Source organism: Gobio gobio (genome assembly GCF_949357685.1).
Source record: "Gobio gobio genome assembly, chromosome: 3".
Lineage (NCBI taxonomy): Eukaryota > Metazoa > Chordata > Actinopteri > Cypriniformes > Gobionidae > Gobio > Gobio gobio.
Genome location: NC_137099.1, coordinates 14,202,239 through 14,225,735, shown reverse-complemented (window position 1 = coordinate 14,225,735; position 23,497 = coordinate 14,202,239). Strand labels below are relative to the sequence as shown.

Below are 23,497 nucleotides of genomic sequence, written 5' to 3'. Positions count from 1 at the left end.
TATAGTTAATTAATATTACTCAGTACTTAAATATATAACTACACTGTAACAATGACACTTTAAAATCTATGGCAGTTTTGGTTTCGAGTAAAAATAAAATAAATGTTTATATACATAGCAGTACTCGGCCACATTTGTCTTATCAGCCCTTAAAAAAACACTGGAACATATTGATCTCAGCATTTTTGAATGTTTCCACAAAAGATTAAATCAAGCTAGTGTACATACTGCGATATTAGCTTCCTGATTACATGGACAATGAGATGGACGTTTAGGGGACAAATAAAATTTGTGTTGTGACAAAGAAAATAATATTTAAATGAAAGAGGTTGTAAAGGTTATATCAGATATAGCTGGAACCGGCTCTTAGGTAGCCAGTCTAGACAACTGGTGTAAAATCAATGGGGCTGCGTCTCTGAGTCAGATATTTAGAGATGATAAACCATCTGATCACTGAGTGAGGACTTTCTACTGGAGATAAGTACTGTCATACCAGCTTTGGCTTGTTTAACCCTCATGTTTGATTTCTGGTTACAGCCTGTGGTCCAGGTCAAATTGACCCTAATTGGATTCAGTGCAATTCCTCAAAAATCACGCTACACTGTAAAAAAAAATGCAGGTCTCCAATTGAAAATTTTCTAGTGACTGATCACATCTAAATTTTTCAGTTGGCCAAATTGAATTTCTGTGAATTGAAGCAATTTAATTCACAGAAATTAAATTTGGCCAACTAAAAATTTTAGATGTGATTAGTCACTAGAAAATTTTCAATTGAAGACCTTTTTTTTTTTTACACTGTATGAAAGAAACAAATAATTAACTTTTAATATCAATACTTTTCACACATTACAAAGTATAAATATCTGAATTTATGAATTTCTAAAAATGTTTTTAACCACTATTTTTATCAGTCTTTTTTTGAGATATCAAACTAAAATTTGGCACAGAACTTGTTTAGATATGTAGCTTTGATTTTCTTGAGGTTTTAGAGTTTTGTAAAATATATATTTAAATAAAAATATATGATATATATTTAGAATTTTCCTAAACTTAAACTTCTATAACTTTTTTAAACGTTACTTTTGCAACCGTTTTACTTCTACAATAATCTGTGAAGTGTTCCCATTAAAAAGATACCAAACTTAAGTCTGTACCCTGAACTATTCGAGATTTTTAACAATTTAAGTTTGAAAAGTAATTTCCATGTCTATGCTCAAAAAGTGGGACAGACATTAAACAGGTAAAACAACAATTTATTTTCTCAAACTTTGAAAATAAAAAGTTGAAGTGCCAAGACACTGGCACTTCAGCACTGGAGTTGAAGAGCTCTGACATACGACTGTACTGACTGTATTTTGGGTCTGTACAGTTGTTTTTGAATAGCTGCCTATATGGGTCAAATCTACCCACGAACAGCAATTTCCATAATTTCCATATGCACATTTCACAACACATAATTGTGTTGAAACTTTGCATACCTGTTCATGACCCTAAATGAGAAAAAGTCACAACATTTCAAGAAAAACAACATAGGTTTAATTGTATTTCAGATAGATTCAAAAAAGAAATGATAGCTAATTTTTACCATATGTGGCTGACAAAATATTTTTCTGTATTGAAATAAGTGGGGAAAAGCTCTATTTTTAGCTTCATTCGGGTATTAAAAAACTAAAATAACAAAATATAACCAAGAAATGTTATTTTGGGTCTGTAAAGTTGCCTTAGAACATTAAAATATGCAGGTCAAATTGATATGCAGGCCCACTTTATATTAGGTGGCCTTAACTACTATGTACTTACATCAAAATATAAGTTCAATGTACTTACTGTGTTCATAATGCAAATGCAGTGCATGGTTTGTAATGCAGAACACTTTTGCTGATATTGAGGTGGGATACAGGTAAAGTTAGGGACAGGTGTGGTGGTGTGGGTGAGTTTAAGGGTATTAGGTGTAAGGGAAGTGTCAACAGTGTAATTATAAACGTAACTACAGAAAAATATTATAGATGATGTAATTACATGCAGGCAATTTTAAAAATGTAAGTACAACATAAAACATGTATGTACACAATAACTGCATTGTATCAAATGATTAATTAAAATGTTAGTACAAAGTAGTTAAAGCCACCTAATATAAAGTGGGTCCCAGTAATTTTGTGTGTATATGTCAAAACACATGAGCGTGTTGAAATTGTGCATATATTTTCATGACCCTAAATGAGAAAAAGTCACAAAAATGAAAGAAAAAAACATAGGTTAACTGATATTTCCAACAACTCAAAAATCAAAACGGGTCAAATTGACCCGCAACAGTGCATAAGGGTATAATTATGTGTAATTATGCCAGTGGCTGAATATCAGAAAGAACCATGCATGTAAGATCTAGTAAAAGCCTATTAAAAAAATGACCTGGGATCTCAGTAATGGTGACATTGGAGAAGTCACATGTTACATCTGGTAGTAGGTAATGCTGTGGGTCTCCAATCTCATACACTAATTGCTCTGCCACTGTACCAAATGAAACCAGCCCACCGGTTTTTGGAGGTTTGGACAGTTTAAATGAACCATCAGCAGAACATTCCACCACTGGGAAGCCCATGTTATCCCTGCAAATCAAATGAGAATGCACATAATACTTCCCACTGTCATTATAAACAAAGAATGAGGTACATTTTAGTATTTGAAGACACTGAAGTCAAAGTTACAAGACATCTCAAGCATGAAGCATTTCACACCTAAATCAAAAGAATTAACAAATTATTTAAACAAAGATATGATATTTAAGTAGCTTTTATAAACGTGCCTTAGAAAACAAATTAATCGTGTGCATCTTGGGATGAAACAATGTGGCACTTACATTTTTAAAAGTATGCCAATGTAAGTTGCTTTCAGTTAAAACAGCTCAAACATGCATTTTAGTCTTGGAACTAGACTTAAGCCTTGTCTGTGAAACCGGGGGATGATGTCTTTATGTATATCTATATCGATCCATATACTGTATATACACTGATCAGGCATAACATTATGACCTAATATTGTGTTGGTCCCTCTTTTGCTGTCAAAACAGCCCTGACCCATCAAGGCATGGACTCCACTAGACCCCTGAAGGTGTGCTGTGGTATCTGGCACCAAGATGTTAGCAGCAGATCCTTTACGTCCTGTAAGTTACGAGGTGGGGCCTCCATGGATTGGACTTGTTTGTTCAGCACATCCCACAGATGCTCGATTGGATTGAAATCTGGGCAATTTGGAGGCCAAGTCAACACCTCAAACTCGATGTTGTGCTCCTCAAACCATTCCTGAACCATTTTTGCTTTGTGGGTGGGCGCATTATCCTGCTGAAAGAGGCCACAGCCACCAGGGAATAACGTTTCCATGAAAGGTTTGATCGGACCACACGGGCCAGCCTTCGCTCCCCACGTGCATCAATAAGCCTTGGCAACCCATGACCCTGTCGCCGGTTCACCACTGTTCCTTCTTTGGACCACTTTTGATAGATACTGGCCACAGCAGACTGAGAACACCCCATGAGAGCTGCAGTTTTGGAGATGCTTTGACCCAGTCGTCTAGCCATCCTGTTGTGATCTTCTATTTGTTTTGTGTGGGTTGTTTTTCTTTTGTACATGTGTGCAGGGATTGGCTGATGTGAAAGGAGTCTGATTGATGGATCAACCGGCTCTCCGCTTTAAAAGGGCGGCGCTAATGGAAGACGGGGAGCTCATTCTGGCGTTGACCAGGTGGCGTGCAGCGCTTCGGATGCCTCCTCCCGTTGGCAGATCCCAAAACGTTTCGTTTGATTATGAGTGTTTGTTTAAGCTGATTTACTTATGTTCACATTTGCGTTTTGGAGCGTAGGGGTGTCCTGCCATTTATTTTTATATTGGTAGCATTTGTTTATTAGTAGGGAGTTAGGGAAGTTTCTTTGTAACTTTTGTTTTACTTCTGATTAGGTAATTTATATATGTTTTATTTATAAGGTTGTTTTGTTTGTTATGTTGGCCTTGGGGCACCCTGAAGCTATTGCTCCTTTATTCACTTATCTTTCTTTTGTCTAAAATAAATTTATACCTTGCCATCACAATTTGGCCCTTGTCAAACTCGCTCTAATCCTGATGCTTTTCGACCAATTTTCCTGCTTCTAACACATCAACTTTGAGGACAAAACGTTCACTTGTTGCCTAATATATCCCACCCACTAACAGGTGCCGTGATGAAGAGATAATCAGTGTTATTCACTTCACCTGTCAGTGGGAATAATGTTATGCTTGATCGGTGTATATACACAGTATGTATAGATTTAACAAAAAAAGAAATTAGTAAATTTGTGACAATACTACTACAATACTAAACCTTTTACTTTTTACTTTTTTACACTTTTGCTAACACTGAGAAATGTGCACACACACATATATATACATATATATACATATATATATATATTACAGTAATGAGAATCTAATGCAACTGAGAATAAAAAACATAAGAGTCAAACATCAAAGAAGTGTCAAAAAGAATTACTGTAATGAAAATGTATGGAGAAAAAGTGCTGTCATGAAAATAATGTCATGATGCAATGAAATGTGTCATGAATATATCAGATTTTGAGTTGTTACCAGTCAGGAACTGTGTGCCAGTCTGTGAAAATTCCCCCTGTGGCCTGTGCACCACACTCAATCAGATGACCAGCAAGGCTAAAACAGAAGAAAATTCAATTTTCTCATGAAATTTCATGGCAACCAAAACAGGAACAGAACTTGACTAATAATGTAAATGTGGTTAACCGCACATATTGTTACACTGAATGGTCCTACACAACATGCAACAAAAACAAATGATTCATGAATGGCTGTCTGCCCTTATGTTTCCCTCAGACAACAATGTACATATTTTTGTCCTGCTTCTAAGCAGATCTGTGTTGTAAGCAGACACATTTTTGCTATAATGCACTAATGTTTGTGTGTGTGTGTGTGTGTGTCAAGAGCTCACAGATGTAATACCTTCCAGCAGCCAACAGGTCATAGTTATTGGAGTCCCATGCAAACTGTCAAAAAAGACAAATATATAATATTTAGTTATAATAGTTATAATAATATTTAGTTATAATATATAATATTTTTTTCACACTAAATTTATATACTTATTTAAGAGAGATTGGATTTTAAAAAACTTGTTTATTTGTGTATGTGTATTTATACTCACGGTATTTTGAAATAAATTACAATAATGAGAATTTAATGCATGAAAAACATATAAATAAAAAATCAGAGACCTCATCAAATTACAGTAATAATAATTTGTAGATACAGAGTGCTATATAAATTTTGTATACACTTATTTAGACTTACTTCATCCTTTAATACATGTTATAAAAATAGTTAAAGTCAAGAAATCTTTATGTTTGTCTTGAAAATTCAAATGCTAGACTGAGAAGAGGCTCTGTGGATGTCAAATATGCACCTTTTGTGAATGACAAATACTACCAAATATGTACAGAAATACTGTAAAACCACCACAACAATAACAGCTTAACAAAAAAACAAAGGTAGATGGTTTGAATTTGAATTAGAGGTTGTTGTTTTTTTTTTTGAAAGTCTGGACCTCTCCCTGTAGAAGCTAAAGTAAACTTAGTGTTTTCTGAAAAGATACGCTGCTGGTGTGAAACTTGTTTCTGTTTTTGTTTTGTGCTGATGAAGGAGGTTCAAATTACCAACTCGTTGTTACTGAGTAGGAATGAGTCAAAATATCTGAAGAACGCTATTGCATGACAAACTGTACCGAATGCATGAGCGGTCCAAGAACCACAGCACTGTCCACACAGCGCCCCGTCACTACAATATCAGCCCCGAGGTCCAGGCACCGTTTAATGGGGAGTGCGCTGTGAGATAGACACAAGAAAGCTGAATCTCATATGCTCAAACCACCAGTCCGGCTCCTGGCATGAATAACAGACAGAACCAATGACACGCTGTAATTAACTTGTAGTTCCTACCCCAAATACGCATTCATGCTGTGGACGGTCTTTGGAAGTGGTTTCTTTCCCTCTGAATCAGTCATCCTGAGTTCAGTCAAAGAGTCTTTCTGGATACACAACAAACCAAAAGATCACAGAGAAGATTTCAACAGTCTAAAAATTATTTAGTAATGGTAGAGGTCGGATATAGTATTATTAGTGCTATGGCTGTATAGTCATAACTATTACTATCGCTCATACTTAGTTTAGGAATTTGAACAAACCCATAAGAATTATTGCAATGAAATGGGGCAAGAAGGGTAATGTTTTACAGGTGGTGCTTGCCAAGTGTAATACACACCTATACCCATAAGTAGTGTTAAAGTATTAACCATACACTAACGTTCAAAGGTTCAGTTGTTGTTGTTTTTAAAAGAAGTATTTAATGCTCACCAAGGCTGCATTTATTTAATCAAATATACAGTAATATTGTGAAATATTTTTACAATTTAAAAGAACTATTATCTATTTGAATATACTTTAAAATGTAATTTATTCCTGTGATGCAAAGCTGAATTTTCAGCATCATTACTCCAGTCTTTGATCCTTCAGAAATCATTCTAATATGATGATTTGATGCTCAAGAAACATTTCTTATTATGATCAATGATGAAAACAGTGCGGCTTAATATGCTTTTGTGGAAACTGTGATACGTTGATAAATAGAAATGTGGAAAAGTCAGAAATAAAAATCTTTTGTAACATTACAAATGTATTTACTGTCACTTTTTATCTAATGCATCCTTGCTGCTGAATAAAAGTATTACATTTTTACCTGACCCAAAAAAATTAATGGCTGTAGTATTCAAATTTTGTACAAATTTAGCCATTAAATATAATGTCCTTAAATATTATAATTTGTCGATATGTGCTGAATAATAGATGCTAAGACACTAAATACAGAATCTAAGATGCACTCAAAAATGTATTGTTTGTTGTGCTATATCATAAGGCTATAGGATATGGCTTTCATGTTGGACTGTACTGACACCTAGTGATGTGGCAGCAGCATCGGGAAAAAGCTCGATTTTTGTGGAATTGTGGGTATTTGCAGTCAGCCATGGCTATATTAAGTGAAAGTGTCCAGTAACAGGGAGGTTATTGAGATAAAAGGGGTAGTATTCGGCTGGTCATGTGATGTCAAAATGTCAGCTCCCATAAGGCGAGTAAATGCCCATGTATTACATTAGCATAAATAGAGTTCAATTACCTGTGACATCAGGTCATCGCCGGTAACCACAGCTACCTTCAGGTCAAGTCCCGCCTTTTCAACTACTTGCTGTAAAGCTGCTCCACAGGCAAGAGGATTGACCCCGCCAGCATTACTCACCACACGGATGCCTACAGGAAAAAAAACAGCATGGCAACAAAAGATTCAGCATAAAAAGTATTTCCATACAATATTATAAATAAAACTAAATCACTTTTGCATATTGTATAACATTATACAACAAATATAACATAATACAACCTATGTAAACATTATTAATCTAAAAAATGTGTCTGGATAAAAAAAGTCACAGTCTTATCACAATTTTACCTCTTTTGCTGATATCCTTAATAAATGGAGTAAGGGAAAGGACAAAATCGGGAGCGTATCCCATATTCTTAAATAAAAGAAAGCATTGTTAGTCCAGGTGTATATCATAATTAACAAATGAATGCAAAAATATTATTGACTTTATTGTCTTACACCAACAAAAGCAGTTTTATGGGTCACATCAGGTATAAATAAGGTAAAGTGTAGGATGGAGGAATAACTTACAGGTGCTTTAGCTTTGGCTGATGAGAGCAGTGACATGGTGATTTCGGACAGATAATCAAACACAAGGAAGTCCAATTTCCCACCGTATATGAGCTGAGGAACTGCATGGAAAAGATTTTGACAATTCATCAAGACAAAACTGGACCAAACAGTATTTGACATTTACGCCACACTTAAAGGGGGAGTTCATCCAAAAATGAAAATTCTATCATTAATTAATCACCCTCATGTTGTTCCAAACCTTTAAGACACAAATGAAGATCTTTTTGATGAAATCTGAGAGCTTTCTGTCCCTCCACTGACAGAAAACGCTTACAGGTTGAGGGTCCACAACATGAGGGTGAGTAATTAATGATAGAATTTTCATTTTGGGATGAACTATCCCTGAGGGGGCAGTCATGGCCTATTAGTTAAAGAGTCAGACTTGTAACCCGAAGGTTGCGGTTTTGAGTCTCAGGTCTGCCAGGAATTGTCGGTGGGGTGAATGAATAACCAGCGCTCTCTTCCACCCTCAATACCACGTCTGAGTTGAGAGTGAGACCCTTGAGCAAGGTGTGTGTGTGTGTGTGTGTGTGTGTGTGTGTGTGTGTGTGTGTGTGTGTGTGTGTGTGTGTGTGTGTGTGTGTGTGTGTGTGTGTGTGTGTGCACTTGTATGGGTTAAATGCAGAGCACAAATTCTTGGCCACACGTCACTTCACTTTAAAATTGTATGAATTAACCCCTTAACTGTCACTTGCCCGTATACGGGCATTCTACATTTACTTCACTATATTACTATTAAATCCTAATCTAGTCATGACAAACTATATATCATTGGAAAGGTCTAAGGCTCAAGAATACATATTTGTTGATGATTTTGCAGAAAATATATATTTTGGAAGAGTAATGGATTGATATATGACAAGAGTGACAAGAGTGTGCATCAAAAAATCTGTATCATTACAGGAGTTTTCACCTTTGTAACAAAAAGTCAACAACCACACTTTTAATCATTCAAACTTTGATTTTCATGCTAAAAGTTCATAACATAAACATTGTTTCTAGTATTTAGCCAAAAATATTCAGAAAATAATATTATATATAGAGAATATATGCCAGATCAATCTTTAGGAATCACCAATATGGTGTGTCTAACCCCTAGTGGATTTTTGGAGGTTATGCAGCTAAAAGTCTTACAGAAAACAAATTGTTTGAGTTTTTGACCTAAAATTTTGAACACAACTTGGTTAGAATTTTGGCTTTGACTTTCTGTCTTTTTTAGGCTGAAACCTATATTAATTTATATATTTTTATAACAATAAACTTAAATTTCAATAACTTTTATATAATTTAATTCTATAATTTTTAGAGAGAAAAAAAACAATAATCTGCCAAGTGTCTTCTTTTAAAAGAGACCAACCATAAGTCTTTAGTCTAAAGGGTTCATGAATTACAATCATTTAAGTTTGGGTAGTGCATTTTCACGAAATGCTCAAAAAGGGGGGTGACAGGTAAAGGGTTAAAAAACAAAATATCAAACCAAGTGTCATTTATTGTAGAGAAATATTGCACTAGCATCATTTTACAAACATTCTACATACTTTTAAAAAAATTTACAAAAAAGTTTTTAGCTTTAAAATGATAACACAAAGTCGTTTAATGAAGAAAAATATTTGGACATTTGTGGTTGTTAAACGTTAGTAAAACATGTTTTAAGAACATAAATCCACTAAAATGAGCTTGAAAACAAGTTAGAAGAAAATGTTTAGTAGCCTATCATTTGTTTTCAGATTCCTGGTTGTTTTGAAGTAATTTAATCTAATGAAGTGACAGTCAAACAACAAATATTTGTGGCGTCGGGGAGGTTAGAAAGAGTGAAAAGGCTTTGGTGACATCTAGTGGCCAGTCAAGGAAACTACACAGGGACACAAGGTAGGTTTTTTAGTTCGCTTGTTCTGGGTAAGTACGAGCACAAAAGTGCAGAGAGTGATAAATAACTTATAATCAATGTCAAGTTATATAAAGTAATTTAATTTAAATACCTGACGTTGCAGTATCACCCCAAAACCCCGACGCGCATCCAATACGTACAGTTCTGTGTGCTGATGAGGCGTAATGCCTGCTACTGCTCCTGTGACGGGATTCTCTCGTAAAACACCTGACAGTAGTTGCAGATGTAGTGATATTGTGTGGATATAAAACATTATTCCCGCAGTAATGCAGTGGTGAGGTTGAACAAACTCTCACTGTCAACCGATGCAAACTCCCGGATATGCGCGTGAGATTCGTCATGCTCGACAAACGCGTTTCTTTTGATTTAATTTCTTCTTCTTATGAGGGACATACGGCTGCACACCTACTAAACACTGTCAAAAATACTGTCAAAAGTACATTATCGTACTACACACAATCTCATCCGTGTAGGAAAAAATCATGTTATCGTGGTTCCTACTTCAAGGACAATATAGCAATTCATGTACATTGCACTGTGCAAATATACAGTTGCTAGAAAAAGTAGGCCATGTGAACCGCTTGCAGAATCTGTGAACAGAACATTTTAATAATTTTAACAAAATAAGAGAGATCCTACAAAAACATTTTATAAGACAAAAAAATATAAAAAAAAAACAATTGCTGAATTTATTAAAAATTACCCTATTCAAAAGTTTATGAACCATTAATTCTCAATGTAGTTCCCTGGATGATCCATGGCTGTTTTTTTGTTTTATGATGGTTGTTCATGACTCATGAGTCTCTTGTTTGTCCTGGGCAGCGTTTCCCAAAAGCATCGTAAGCCTAAATTGATCGTAAAAACGATCGTACGAGTGATCTTAATATTAAGGTCTGTTTCCCAAAAGCATCGTAACTTAAGTAGCACTTGAAAATGATCGTAGATCTACGAGTGCTCTGGAGTAATTGTAAAGCTCTAAGTGTATCGTAAGAAGACAGAGTTATGAGGTCACCTACAGGACAACCGGCAGATTACACCTTTAACTTTATTCAAGTGCATTGTGATAATACTATAAGGTTTTGATTGTACTTTATTGTACACTTTTTTATTATTTTTTTTATTTTAATATTCTCATTATTATCAATGTTGATTAAAAAAAACAGTTCTGCTGCTTAATATTATTGTGGAAACTGACTTTATGATCACTGGATTTTATTTTTTTTTTTTTTATGAGGGCAGGTTACAAAGAAAAAAAATTATAAATACATATCTGAATTAAATGAGGATATTTCTTTCGTCTTTTTTAAAGGTATTTTTTCTTGTTTTTTTTTTCTTGTTTTTTTTTTTGCCTCAGCCTGAAGGTAGTTGCTTTAGGCTATATAGACGTGTTTTGATTGCTAATCCACATCAGATGACAATTATTAGGTGAAACGTTCAGAGGAAACGATTCCATATAAGGTTATATTTCAGAACTTCGCAAATGGACAGCGACTATTAAGTAGCACTTAGAGCGCGTTCTCGCGCGTTCATGTTAAGTACATTTTTGGGAAACGCACGTGGAATTGCTGCGAGTGATCGTAACTTCGCTCGTAGAACACGGTCTTTAGAGCTAAGATACATCGTTATTGGGAAACCCGGCCCTGAGCAGTTAAAATTCCCAATGTTCTTCAGAAAAATCCTCCAGGTCCTGCAAATTGTAAAGTTTTCCTACATCTTTTGTATATTTGAACCCTTTCCTGACTGTATGATTTTGAGATCCACACTGAGGACAATTGAGGGACTCAAACACAACTATTAAAAAAGGTTGAATCAGTCACTGCATTAAGAGGAGTGAAAACTTTTGAATGTCCATTAAAAAAAAAAAAAACGTTTTGTTTAAATATCTTTTTTTTTTTTTCATTTAGTACTGCCCTTCAGAAGCAACGGAAGATACTTGCGTGTTTCCCAGAAGACAAATTAAGTACAATTAACCTTGATCTTCAAATTAAAAAAGTTTCCTTCTGGAGCATCAGTGAATGTTTGAATTTTTTTTTAATAGTTGTGTTTGAGTCCCTCAATTGTCTCGCTGTGAAAAGATGGATCTCAAAATCATACATTCCCTGCTGGAAAGGGTTCAAATATGCAACAGATTCAGGAAAACTGAATAAATTGCAGGACCTGGTGGATTTTTCTGAAGAACATTGGTGTCACAATGCTCTCCTGTCCTGGACTCCATTCCCCAGAATCCTCCCTGCCTCACACCTGTTTGCACTTCCTTGTTATCTCTCCCTCTCTCCCTGGATTCCCTGCACCTGGTTGTCTTGTCATTAGCACTCCTTTATATTGTAATCACTCCCTGCACTCCTTGTCCGTTCTTGATGTTGTTTAAGTTACCTGTGTATGCCATTCTGTTCCTAAGTTCTAATTAAATACCCATCTTTGTTTGACGTTCCGCCTCCTGATTTCCTGCTGCCTAGGCGATTTGTAACAATTGGTCAGTTTAAAGGAACACACCGACTTTTTGTGACTTTAGCTTATTCACTGTATCACCCAGAGTTAGATAAGTCCATACACACCATTCTCATCTCCGTGCGTGCCAAAACTCTGTCTGACGCACCCACCGCTAGCCTAGCTTAGCACAAAGACTGGAGGTAAATGGGTCCAGCTAGCCTACTGCTCAATAAGTGACAAAATAATGCCAACATTTTCCTATTTGCATGTTGTGATGTTTTTAGTTACATCGTGTACTAAGACCGACGGAAAATGAAAAGTTGCGATTTTCTAGACTGATATGGCTAGGAGCTATTCTCTCATTCCAGCGTAATAATCAAGGAACTTTGCTGCCGTACCATGGGTGCAGCGGTGCAATGATATTACGCAGATATTAAGCTAAAGTCCCAAAAAGTCGGTGTGTTCCTTTAACTGCTCAAGAAAAACAAGGGACTCATGAACAACCATCACAAAACAGCCGTGGATTTTCCAGGGAACGACACAGTTTTAAGAATCAATGGTTAATAAACTTGTGAACAGGGTCATTTTAATAAGCTTTTCTTTTTCTTTTTTGTCTTGTGGACTAAATAAACATCTTTTATTTAAAATATCTTATTCAGGACTAAATAAAAAATAACATACATTTTGTATGATCTCTCTTATTTTGTTAAAATTATTAACATTTTCACAGATTCTGCAAGCAGTTCACATACTTTTTCTTGCAACTGTGTATATGCCTAGTACACACACACACACACACACACACACACACACACACACACACACACACACACACACACACCAGTGATGCGCGGGTTGATCCAAAATGAGCGGGTACCCGCGGCCACCCGCGGTTACCCGCGGTTACGAGTCATCCAAAAATATTTTTAATGATATTCGGGTCACGGTCGGTCGGATCGTCAATAAATCCTTATTTACCTTTTGAATGTTGAGCGTTATTAACTTTTGAATAAATGCTGACGCGGGACAAAATGCCCGATTTCCCAAAACGTTGAACTGAGCAATGCCATTGTACCATTTTAATAGGCTACTTTTAAACGCATTTAAAGTCAGTTTTATGTATTTTCTGAGAGGGGGCGGGATTTTTGTTGAAAAGTCGGGGGAGAGACGCACACTTCGATTAGACTGGATAAACACATGCAGCATCTTAATTGTTAAGAAAATTAAACGAAATAAATGAATAAATCAAGCCTGTATTACAGAACACTAGGCTATATCATACAGCATTCAGAAAAATAACAGTTTGCGCTCCTAAGGGCTTTCACACTTTTCCAAATGTTTTCCAAATGTGGGCTGATGAATTCTTCAAGCCGGGTCGAAACATAAACATCGCGTTCATCAATAATATGCATCTGGAGCTGAAATGGAAAATGATGGGCCGCCTCAAGAACTTCCTGCTCTCGCTGCTGCACCTGTGAGCACACCACGTCAGGGCCTGAAACATTTTCTCAATGGCCCAATGAGCTACGATGAGCATTTACTACTTTTAAAAAATGCGGGTCAGGAAGCGGGTCGGGTACAATATTTTCTTCTTTTTTTTTGCGGTCCGAGTTGCGGGCGGGTTAGTTGAAAACGTCGGTCGGGTGCGGGTTGTTTATACATTGACCCGCGCATCACTGACACACACACACACACACACACACACACACACACACACAGAGAGAGAGAGAGAGAGAGAGAGAGAGAGAGAGAGAGAGAGAGAGAGAGAGAGAGAGAGAGAGAGAGAGAGAGAGAGAGAGAGAGAGAGAGAGAGAGAGAGAGAGAGAGAGAGAGAGAGAGAGAGAGAGAGAGAGAGAGAGAGAGAGAGCATTTTCTTTCTATTATGACCATTTTAAATTGTTTACATTTAAATATGCGATTTGTAATATAATTTCAGATGCAGAATCTGTAAGCTTTATTAGCCTATGGGTCTGGGACTAGTTTACTATACAAGCAAAATGCCACTCTGCATGGTGGTATAAAGTTTATCTAGGCTATTGTTTTTGAAAATGTACACACAGCAGTGATGAAGAAGAACATTAAATCTGAGCTGTCTTTCATCAACACAAGAGATGTGATCTGTATTTGTGCAATGAGGGTTTAGCACACGTCAAAACAACTTAAAACAAACATTAGTTGCGTAACTGAAAAGGACAGTCCTAGAAATGATCTTCACAGTGCATCCTCATTGCTGACCGTATATTCGTTGAATGTGCAAATCATGATTCACCCTATTTGCAAACACAAACCCTGTTGATACACACTACCGTTAAAAAGTTTGGGGTCAGTAAAATGTTTTTGAAACAAGTTAATGGTAAAAACTGTAATATTGTGAAATATTATTATAATTTAAAATAACTGTTTTCTATTTTAATATATCTTAAAATTGAGTTTATTCCTGTGATGGCAAAGCTGAATCTTCAGCATCATTCCTCAGTCCTCAGTGTCACATGATCCTTCAGAAATCATAATATGCTGATTTGCTGCAAAAGAAACATTTCTTATTATTATCAATTTTGCTGCTTAATTTTTTTCAGGACTCTTTGATGAATATAAAGTTCAAAAGAACAGCATTTATTTGAAATATAATTAAATCATTCTGACCTCTAAGTCCCCAAATAGATTTAAAAAATAATAATAAAACAATAATGAATGACACAATAAACATATTCCATAAATGTGCTCCATGAGTAATGTCGTATGTCATACTGCAGTGTCAGTTCTTGTACGAGTACAAATGTTATCATTCCCGTAAGTCAGTTGATAATGGTCGAAATTGTGTAATTTGCGTTCTCTCTCTCTCTTCTCTCTCTCTCTCTCTCTCTCTCTCTCTCTCTCTCTCTCTCTCTCTCTCTCTGTTTCAGGGAGGGCAAGTTTGTCCACACACTGTTCTCTGTTCCCGATTGCGGGGGCTGGGGACTCAATGACGACGGTCAATAATGAGTCAATCTGTTGATCAATCAGAAGGGTTCATATGGGCCGTGTGTGCAGTGAGAGTCTGTATTCTGCACAGAGAGGCCAGAGATGAAGCGCACACATTCACTCTTCTGCCTGTTCGTGGTGGTGTCCTCTGCCTTGGTAAGTTACTTTTCTTTCATGCACTGGGTATCTAATCATTTCCTTTATCCAATCTTTATAAGAACCCATTTGGGTTCTTAAATAAATTCCACTATTTATTTATGCATTGATCACAGTGTATTTGCACGCTTAAAGTAGTTGTTTTCCCTCTCTATCTCTAGTCAGAGGACACAGTCGTGAACCCTAGAGGTGCTCGTCCTATTGAACACGGCTACAAGGCACAAGACACCTGTCAGACAAAAGAATGGCCTATGTGTACAGATGATGACTGGGTATTTACTATTATTTATTTATTATTTCCCTTACGAAAATTAACCATGGCTAATTGATTACCATTTGTATAACCACAGCTTTACCACAAATACCATGGTTAAACTATGGTTAGAGTAGCAAAGCCATGGTTAATTTGTGATGATGACCATGTTTTAACTATAAGAACCATGTTTTTTTGGTTTTATTTGTAGTAAAACCATGGTTCATTTTTGTAAGGGTTAAGTCATAAATATCTATTGAAGGTTTCATCAAGCACAGAAAAGTGCAATAAGCCTCAACAACAAGAAGTTGACTAAAAATAGCAAATGCCCATTTCTTCAGGGAAGCAAATGTCCATCTGGCTGCCGAGTTCAAGGCCTCATGGATAAAGCTGACCACGATATCCTCAAGAAGATTGAGAGGATTCGTAGTCTCCTGGACGAGGGCCGGAAACTTTATCGCTCCACTGATCAAGTGTCCAAAAACACTTACACTTACCTAAGAGAGCGACTGACCTCTACCTCCGGTAAGGATTCGCTTTGATTCAGTCTTTGATTTTTGGAAATTTTCATCATTAATGCTTAGGATACAGTTCATTTTTGGTAGTATATTTTGAAGACACTTCAGATAATGTTCTCTTCTTTCACTCAGGTAATGATAACAGGTACGCCTCATTGGCTGAACAGCTGAGACAGAGAATCACTGATATCAAGATTAAAATTGACCGTCAACTCCGGTTACTGGACGCTCTAAAATCGCAGGTCAAAGATCAAGTTATTGTAATGCAGCGACTTGAGGTGAGCAAAATATTTAAACAAAATCTCTTTAATTGATGAAAATTCAGTGGTTTATGTATTTTAAGAGTTAAAAAAGATAACTGTAAGAGAAAGTTTAAAATAATTATATATTTAAGTTTACTTGTTTTACTTTGAAGGAAAAACTGTAGTAAACAGGCTTCCATAGAAAGCAATATTTCCATCTATCTCTACACTGATTTCTTGACATCACTTCCTATTAAAGCACATTCTCCCAATATGATCTCTTGGCGCAGGTCGACATTGACATCAAACTACGCACATGCAAGGGCTCTTGCGCCAGCTACAGTGAGTTCACGGTGGACAGGGACAGCTACGTGACTCTAGAAAAGCAAATGGACCATCTCAACGCTATCCGCGTACAGAGTGTGGAGACAGTCAGTTCCCTGGGAATCATGAAGAGCAGGCCGTTGAAGGACGTGGTGGTACCCACCATATACAAAAGTGGAACGGGTAAAGCCGAGCAGAAGCAGCTCCTCTTCGGAGACGTGGGTCAGATGCAGCTTACTCTGGAAGCGGAGGGTTCCACTGCCGAATCTGCCGCGACTGTTAGCAAGTTCCCCACATCAGGTATGGGCTCAACTTCCTCCTCTTCCTCTTCTTCCACCTCCACCAAGCAGTGCACCAAGTCAGTGCGCAAAGTGGTAACACACACCAAAGATGGACCCGTGGAGAAGGTTGAGGTTACGGCTAGCGGGCCTGGGTGTGAAGAATTAGGAAGACTAGGAATTTCTGATACAGAATTTTTTTCAGCAGACAAAGAAGGGAAAGATCTGAGCCGTGACAGCATGAAAACGTTGACTGGTGGGGGTGAAAAGTCCATTACTTCTTTCACTCACGGCACCGACGATCTAGGTGGCTTCGGTGGAGACTTCTTCAAGGGGCTTGGCACCGATACCCAAAGGTTATCCTCAGCCTCATCCTCCACGAAAACAGTTGTGTCAGATGGAAGCAAAAGTTTCTCAAAGACCACCTTCTCTAGCGACCCAGCTTTTGGGGATGACCTTGGGGCGTTTATGCGTGGTGATGTGGAAGAGGATCTGCCTGACATCCACGCACGAAGTGTGAAATCGAAGGATGAGCGCAAGGCTGGCTTTGTTGGAGGAGGTACACTCGAGTGAAACTCTTAACTCAAGCAACATACACAAGTGAACCATTAGCAAATAATTCTCTTGATAATACTGACAATATTAGCAAGATTTGTTTAGATCTTCTTGGAAGCATGTGGTGTAATGAACTAAACTAATATTCACGTAATTACATACAACATGTCTCATTTAATTGCTCATCCAGAAACAATGTTGCAGAACTATGTAAATTCTATATTAGTTCCGAAATTAATGGAAGGAATTTGCAATGCAGCTTTGCTCTAATCAGCAGGTGTGTAATCTTCTTTCAGATTGCGTTGAAATCCTGCAGAAGCATGCAAATGGCGGTCAGAGCGGCCTGTTCAAAATAAAGCCGGCTGGGTCAGAAGAGGTAGTAGAGGTTTACTGTGACCAGGGCACTGGGCTGGGGGGCTGGGTTCTGATTCAGCAGCGGGAGGATGGGTCTGTTAACTTCAATCGCACTTGGAAGGAGTATCGAAATGGTTTTGGCCAGGTAGACCAAAAGGGTAAGGGCGAGGTTTGGATCGGCAACATCTTTCTACACCTTCTCACTCAAAAAGAGAGTCTTCTGAGAGTGGAGCTGCAGGACTGGCAAGGGAATGAGGCTTATGCCGAGTACAGTGTTAAAGTTGGCTCGGAGGCAGAGGGGTTCCTGTTGACCGTGTCGGATTACACGGGTGACGCAGGTGATGCGTTAGTAAGCGGGCAGCCTAACCTCGGATCCTTCCTTTCACACGTCGGCATGAAGTTTAGCACCTTTGATAGGGACAACGATAAGTGGGAGGAGAACTGTGCAGAGATGTACGGTGGAGGGTGGTGGTACAATAACTGCCAGTCAGCCAATCTCAATGGGATTTACTATAAAGGAGGCCAGTACGACCCCGGCACCAAAGTCCCATACGAGATTGAGAACGGTGTCGTGTGGCTACTTTTCAAACCAGCTGATTACTCTCTCAAAGTAGTGAGAATGAAGATCAGACCTGTCTGAAAAGTGAAAAGAGTTGAGATTTAGGGGTGAGAGGACAGATAGCCATTGTTTTGAATGATCAGTATCAATATTCTGCTTGTCATAATGTAAAGCTGTAATGTTGCAATGTACAATTTTACACAACCAGTATACCTCATGTTTCCAATAAAAATGTGTTCACTTTAAGTGTGTTTATTTTATTGCAAAATATTTGCTTTTAGAATAATTTTATGGTAATAGACACCCTTATAGCTAAGTCTCAACCACAAAACAGCACACCTTTGTCACTTGGGCAGTACCCTCAAAAGCACATCTTTGTACCTTATTTACCTCTAAAAGGTTAATTGCAGTAACTTAAGAGTACATATTACTAGGCTGTGGTACTTTTAGTGGTAGATAAGATACAAAGTTGTCCCTGTGACAAGCTGTTTTACCCCTAAAGGTACAAATTTAGCAATGTATCCTAAAGATCATATTATCATCTTGGCCACTAGTTAATGATTAAAACGCATTTACCTTTAATATATTCAGTGCCTACAACTCAAGTTAGTTAGTTTATTTATTTGGTAGTACTTTACAATAAGGTTTTATTTGTAACATTATACTACATTAGTTAACACGAATGCACAATACTTCTTCACAATACTTCATTTATTTATCTTATTTATTTATCTTAGTTCATTTTCATTTCAACATTTACTAATACATTATTAAAATCAAACGGTGCATTTGTTAGCATTAGTTAATGCACTGTGAACAAACATAAGGAGACACTGAACAGTATTTGTTAACAAAGATGAATAAATACTGTACAAATGTTTTGCTCATTGACAGTTAATGTTAGTCAACAAATTAACTAATCTTAACAAATGAGACCTTATTTTAAAGTGTTAACTTTATATAAGGTTGTAGAACAAACAATGAGCTTACAACATTAACACTATATATAAGATATTACCTTCTTAATGTGAATTACATTTTCATAATTAGCCATCACCCATCTAAATAATAAGCATTAAAGTGTAATGCAAGTTTGTTTGGTTTGTTGCAGTGTGTACGGCCTTGAAATCCAGTCGCAAACAGCATAATCAGTATGATTACAGCAAATTTGGACAGTGTCCAGCACGGCCAACATACCCTTTGTGCTCTGATGAGGAGAGGGTGAGTGATTTCGGAGAATCTTAAAAATAAATATCTTTATTGGCATTGATGGTTCCATGAAAAAAACGTTAACATCATTGGAACCTTTCCATTCCACCGAAGGTTCTTTATAGTGGAAAAAGGTTCTTTAGATTTTTTAAAATTTTCTTCACAATAAGGAGAAGAAAAAAAAAAAACGGTTCTTTTAAGAAGTGTTCACAGAAAGGTTCTTTGTGGAACCAAAAATGGTTCTTGCATCACTGTGAAAATCCCATTTTAGTAGATAAATTAATAAATGTTAATAAATTAAATATTTAAATTAATTAAATATTTAGATATTATATTGCACATTTCAAACCAATAAGAAAGAATGAAAACTGCATTCATTAACTAAGAAAAGATTAAGAGAAATTGGAATGTTGGAATTAGTCAGTACTGGAATTTTTTCAGTGATTTTTTATTTATTTTTTGCAGGAGGATAAATGCCCATCTGGGTGTCAACTGGAGGGTCTTATTAATGTGGCAGATGAAGGCATTCGTAAACGACTGAGAAATATTTGTGAAAGGATTCAACAAAATCAGGACATCACTTTATCAGTCATGCAAAAGAGTGTCCAGTTTTATGGGTCACAAAGAAAAACTATCATCCAAACACATAGTATGTTAAATTTTATGATTCTTTTCAAATGCTTTTATATCTAATTCTCAAATCAAGTGTTTTGTAAAAAAGATAAAAATGGAAAGATACCTGAAGCACCATTTAGGGTTGGTTAGATTGCAACACAAGAAGGAATCCTCAAGAGAACCTATAGACATGCTTTTGCCTAAGACAGATTTAATGTAAGTGCCTCAAATTCTTTATCTTTATGAAGAGATCACTGGAGGAATCATTGACTGGAACTTATAGCTTTCATCTTGTATGTTCGTCAGATAACTATTTACTTTTTGGAAGGCTTCCTATTGGTTCTTCGGAGGTTTCTGCCAATGTGGCGGACAATTATGTATTAGTTTCAAGAACCTTCCTTTCTGCGTAATTACTAATAAAAAAATCAGTTGCATTATAAAAAGGCTGAGATATTCTGATGGTATTCTCTCTGTGCAGTGCAGGAGCTCAGATATGTTGAGTTTGCTGAAGACCTTCAAAGAAACCTAACCTTCCTTCACAAGAGGTCTGCAGAACTGGCAAAAGATTTACAGAAGCACCATCGCATAATCTGGGATCAGATAAATGAAATCCGTCGAACTGAGGTAAGGCATTTACCAAAGAATTTTATTTTAGCAGTTCTCAAACCTTAGTAAGCCAAGATCCAGTCAAAGTCGTACTATTTCAACATACAAATAACATAGTATGAATATATATTATATATACTGTATATATATATATATATATATATATATATATATATATATATATATATATATATATATATATATATATATATATATATATATATATATATATATATATATATATATATATATATATACAACCCCAAATCAGAAAAAGTTGGGACAGTATGGAAAACGCAAAAAAAAAAAAAAGAAGTGATTTCTAAATTTACTTTGACTTGTATTTCATTGCAGACAATATGAACACAAAATATTTCATGTTTTGTCTGGTCAACTTCATGTCATTTGTAAATATGCATCCTTTCCTGTCATTCAGACCTGCAACACATTTCCAAAAAAGTTGGGAAAGTAAAGCATTTACCACTTTGTAATGTTGCCATTCCTTTTCACAACACTTAAAAGACGTTTAGGGACTGAAGACACCAAGTGATGAAGTGTTTCAGGTGTAATTTTGTCCCATTCTTCCTGCAAACAAGTCTTAAGGTGGGCAACAGTACGGGGTCGTTGCTGTCGCATTTTGCGCTTCAAAATGCGCCACACATTCTCTATTGGAGACAGGTCGGGACTGCAGGCAGGCCAGTCAAGTACCCGTACCCTCTTCCTCCGCTGCCAGGACTTTGTAATGTGTGCAAAATTTGGTTTTGCATTGTCCTGTTGAAATATGCATGGACGTCCCTGGAAAAGATGTCTTCTTGAAGGCAGAATATTATGCTCCAAAATCTCTATGTACTTTTCAGCATTAATGGTGCCTTCACGGAAGTGCAAGTTTCCTTTGCCAAGGGCACTGACACAACCCCATACCATGACAGACCCTGGCTTTTGGACTTGTTGCTGGTAACAGCCTGGATGATCCTTTTCTTCTTTGGTCCGGAGCACACGGCGTCCATTCCTCCCAAAAAATACCTCAAATACTGATTCATCTGACCACAGTACAAGTTTCCACTGTGTGATGGTCCATCCCAGATGCCTCCGAGCCCAGAGAAGTCGACGGCGCTTCTGGACACTGTTAACATAGGGCTTCCTTTTGGCACACAGTTTTAACTGGCATTTGTGGATGTAACTACGTATTGTGGTACTTGACAAAGGTTTGCCAAAGTAGTCCTGAGCCCATGTGGTGATATCGCTTATAGATGAATGACGATTCTTGATGCAGTGCCTCCTGAGGGATCGGAGATCACGGTTGTTCAGCTTAGGCTTGCGCCCTTGTCCTTTACGCACTGAAATTCCTCCAGATTCCTTGAATCTTTTAATTATGTTATGCACTGTTGAATGTGAAATATCCAAATCTCTTCCTATCTTTCTTTGAGGAACATTGTTTTTAAACATTTCAATAATTTTCTCACGTATTTGTTGGCAAACTGGCGTTCCTCGGCCCATCTTTGCTCCTAAAGTATAAGACCTTTCTTGGATGCTGCTTTTGTACCAAATCATAATTACAATCACCTGTTGACATCACCTGTTTCAAATCACATCATTATTTAACCATTTTACCTCATTACTAGCCCAAAATTGCTCCTGTCCCAACTTTTTTTGAAATGTGTTGCAGGTCTGAATGACAGGAAAGGATGCATATTTAAAAATGACATGAAGTTGACCAGACAAAACATGAAATATTTTGTGTTCATATTGTCTGCAATGAAATAGAAGTCAAAGTAAATTTAGAAGTCACTTCTTTTTTTTTTTTTGCGTTTTCCATACTGTCCCAACTTTTTCTGATTTGGGGTTGTATATATATATATATAAATATATATATATTGCCTACTTAGAAGTTTATTAAAGCCCCTCGCCTCGGTTATGAACCACTGTTTATTTGGACTGGAAGGCCAGTTGAGTAAATTCAGGTTCACATAATCAATATATTTGATTAAATGTTCTGCAAAAACGTTTGAGTCAGGGATTTTACTATTTGCTTATAAGTTGAAATGTAACTTTTGCCCTGATTCAGACTTGTTTTTGTTTAATTCTTTGGAGTGAAGGTGGACATTGACATGAAAATCCGTGCGTGCAAAGGATCATGCAAGCAAACCTTTGACCATGCCGTTGATAACGAAGCCTTCAACGCTATGGAGAACAAAATGGCGCAGTTCAGCATAACCTCAAAGAGGCGGAAATCATTCTCCAAAGTCAAAAAACTAAAAGTTCAGTTTGTTGATCGGCCCTCTGTGTCCCCCACTTACCGTAAAATTCCCATTGTTCGCACTGAGCTCCTTACAAAGTTTGAAGACATTGAGCAACATCAGGTGGTTTTAGATGAACTCCTTGAAGATTTTTAATCATATTTATGTCTAGATTAATAATAGGGATTGTTTTTTTATCTGACACGGTGTATGGTTTGGTATAGATGAGCAGTAGACTATTGACAACTTATTTCATATTGTTAAATATTTGTTGCATATTTATTTAAAGATCACTGTATTTGGTCAATACCACCACCAGTTTCTTGTTATTTTATTTTATTTATCTAACTTATGTCCAATGTTGCCTTAGTTGCTACTAGTTTCACAAATGTATTAAATTCCACAATAAAATCTCAAAAGTGTGTAATGTTTTGTTAGCTATGTGATGAGTATCATGACTTCTGCCCCAATAAAACTATATTTTTCATATGGCAT

At 36.7% G+C, this 23,497-nt stretch overlaps 2 protein-coding genes across 6 annotated transcripts in view; one reads left to right on the top strand and one right to left on the bottom strand.

Moving 5' to 3' along the window:
• Positions 1–10,204, bottom strand: part of LOC307124358 (uncharacterized protein) — a 25,919-nt gene extending 15,715 nt beyond the window's left edge. The window contains exons 1-9 of the mRNA XM_079813505.1: positions 9,797–10,204; positions 7,776–7,876; positions 7,551–7,617; positions 7,221–7,351; positions 5,990–6,078; positions 5,776–5,875; positions 4,998–5,041; positions 4,614–4,691; positions 2,410–2,606 (exon numbers count right to left, since the gene is read on the bottom strand). Coding sequence (XP_079669631.1) covers positions 2,410–2,606; positions 4,614–4,691; positions 4,998–5,041; positions 5,776–5,875; positions 5,990–6,078; positions 7,221–7,351; positions 7,551–7,617; positions 7,776–7,876; positions 9,797–10,046 — 1,057 coding nt within the window. The 5' untranslated portion in view covers positions 10,047–10,204. The remainder of the gene's footprint in view (positions 1–2,409; positions 2,607–4,613; positions 4,692–4,997; positions 5,042–5,775; positions 5,876–5,989; positions 6,079–7,220; positions 7,352–7,550; positions 7,618–7,775; positions 7,877–9,796) is intronic.
• fga (fibrinogen alpha chain) lies at positions 9,659–23,497 on the top strand. 5 transcript variants are annotated; one of them, XM_079813501.1, is made up of 10 exons: positions 14,937–15,252; positions 15,414–15,524; positions 15,847–16,030; positions 16,156–16,301; positions 16,556–16,889; positions 17,076–17,426; positions 19,447–19,556; positions 20,010–20,193; positions 20,638–20,783; positions 22,862–23,497. In XM_079813501.1, exons 1-10 carry the CDS (start codon positions 15,199–15,201, stop codon positions 23,156–23,158), a joined length of 1,917 nt encoding a protein of 638 aa, XP_079669627.1. In that variant the 5' UTR covers positions 14,937–15,198; the 3' UTR covers positions 23,159–23,497. The 5 variants fall into 5 exon arrangements, with proteins under 5 accessions (XP_079669629.1, XP_079669626.1, XP_079669627.1 ...); XM_079813499.1 differs by having other exon boundaries at positions 16,556–17,426; XM_079813503.1 differs by lacking the exons at positions 19,447–19,556; positions 20,010–20,193; positions 20,638–20,783; positions 22,862–23,497 and adding exons at positions 9,659–9,686; positions 17,719–18,580 and having other exon boundaries at positions 15,039–15,252.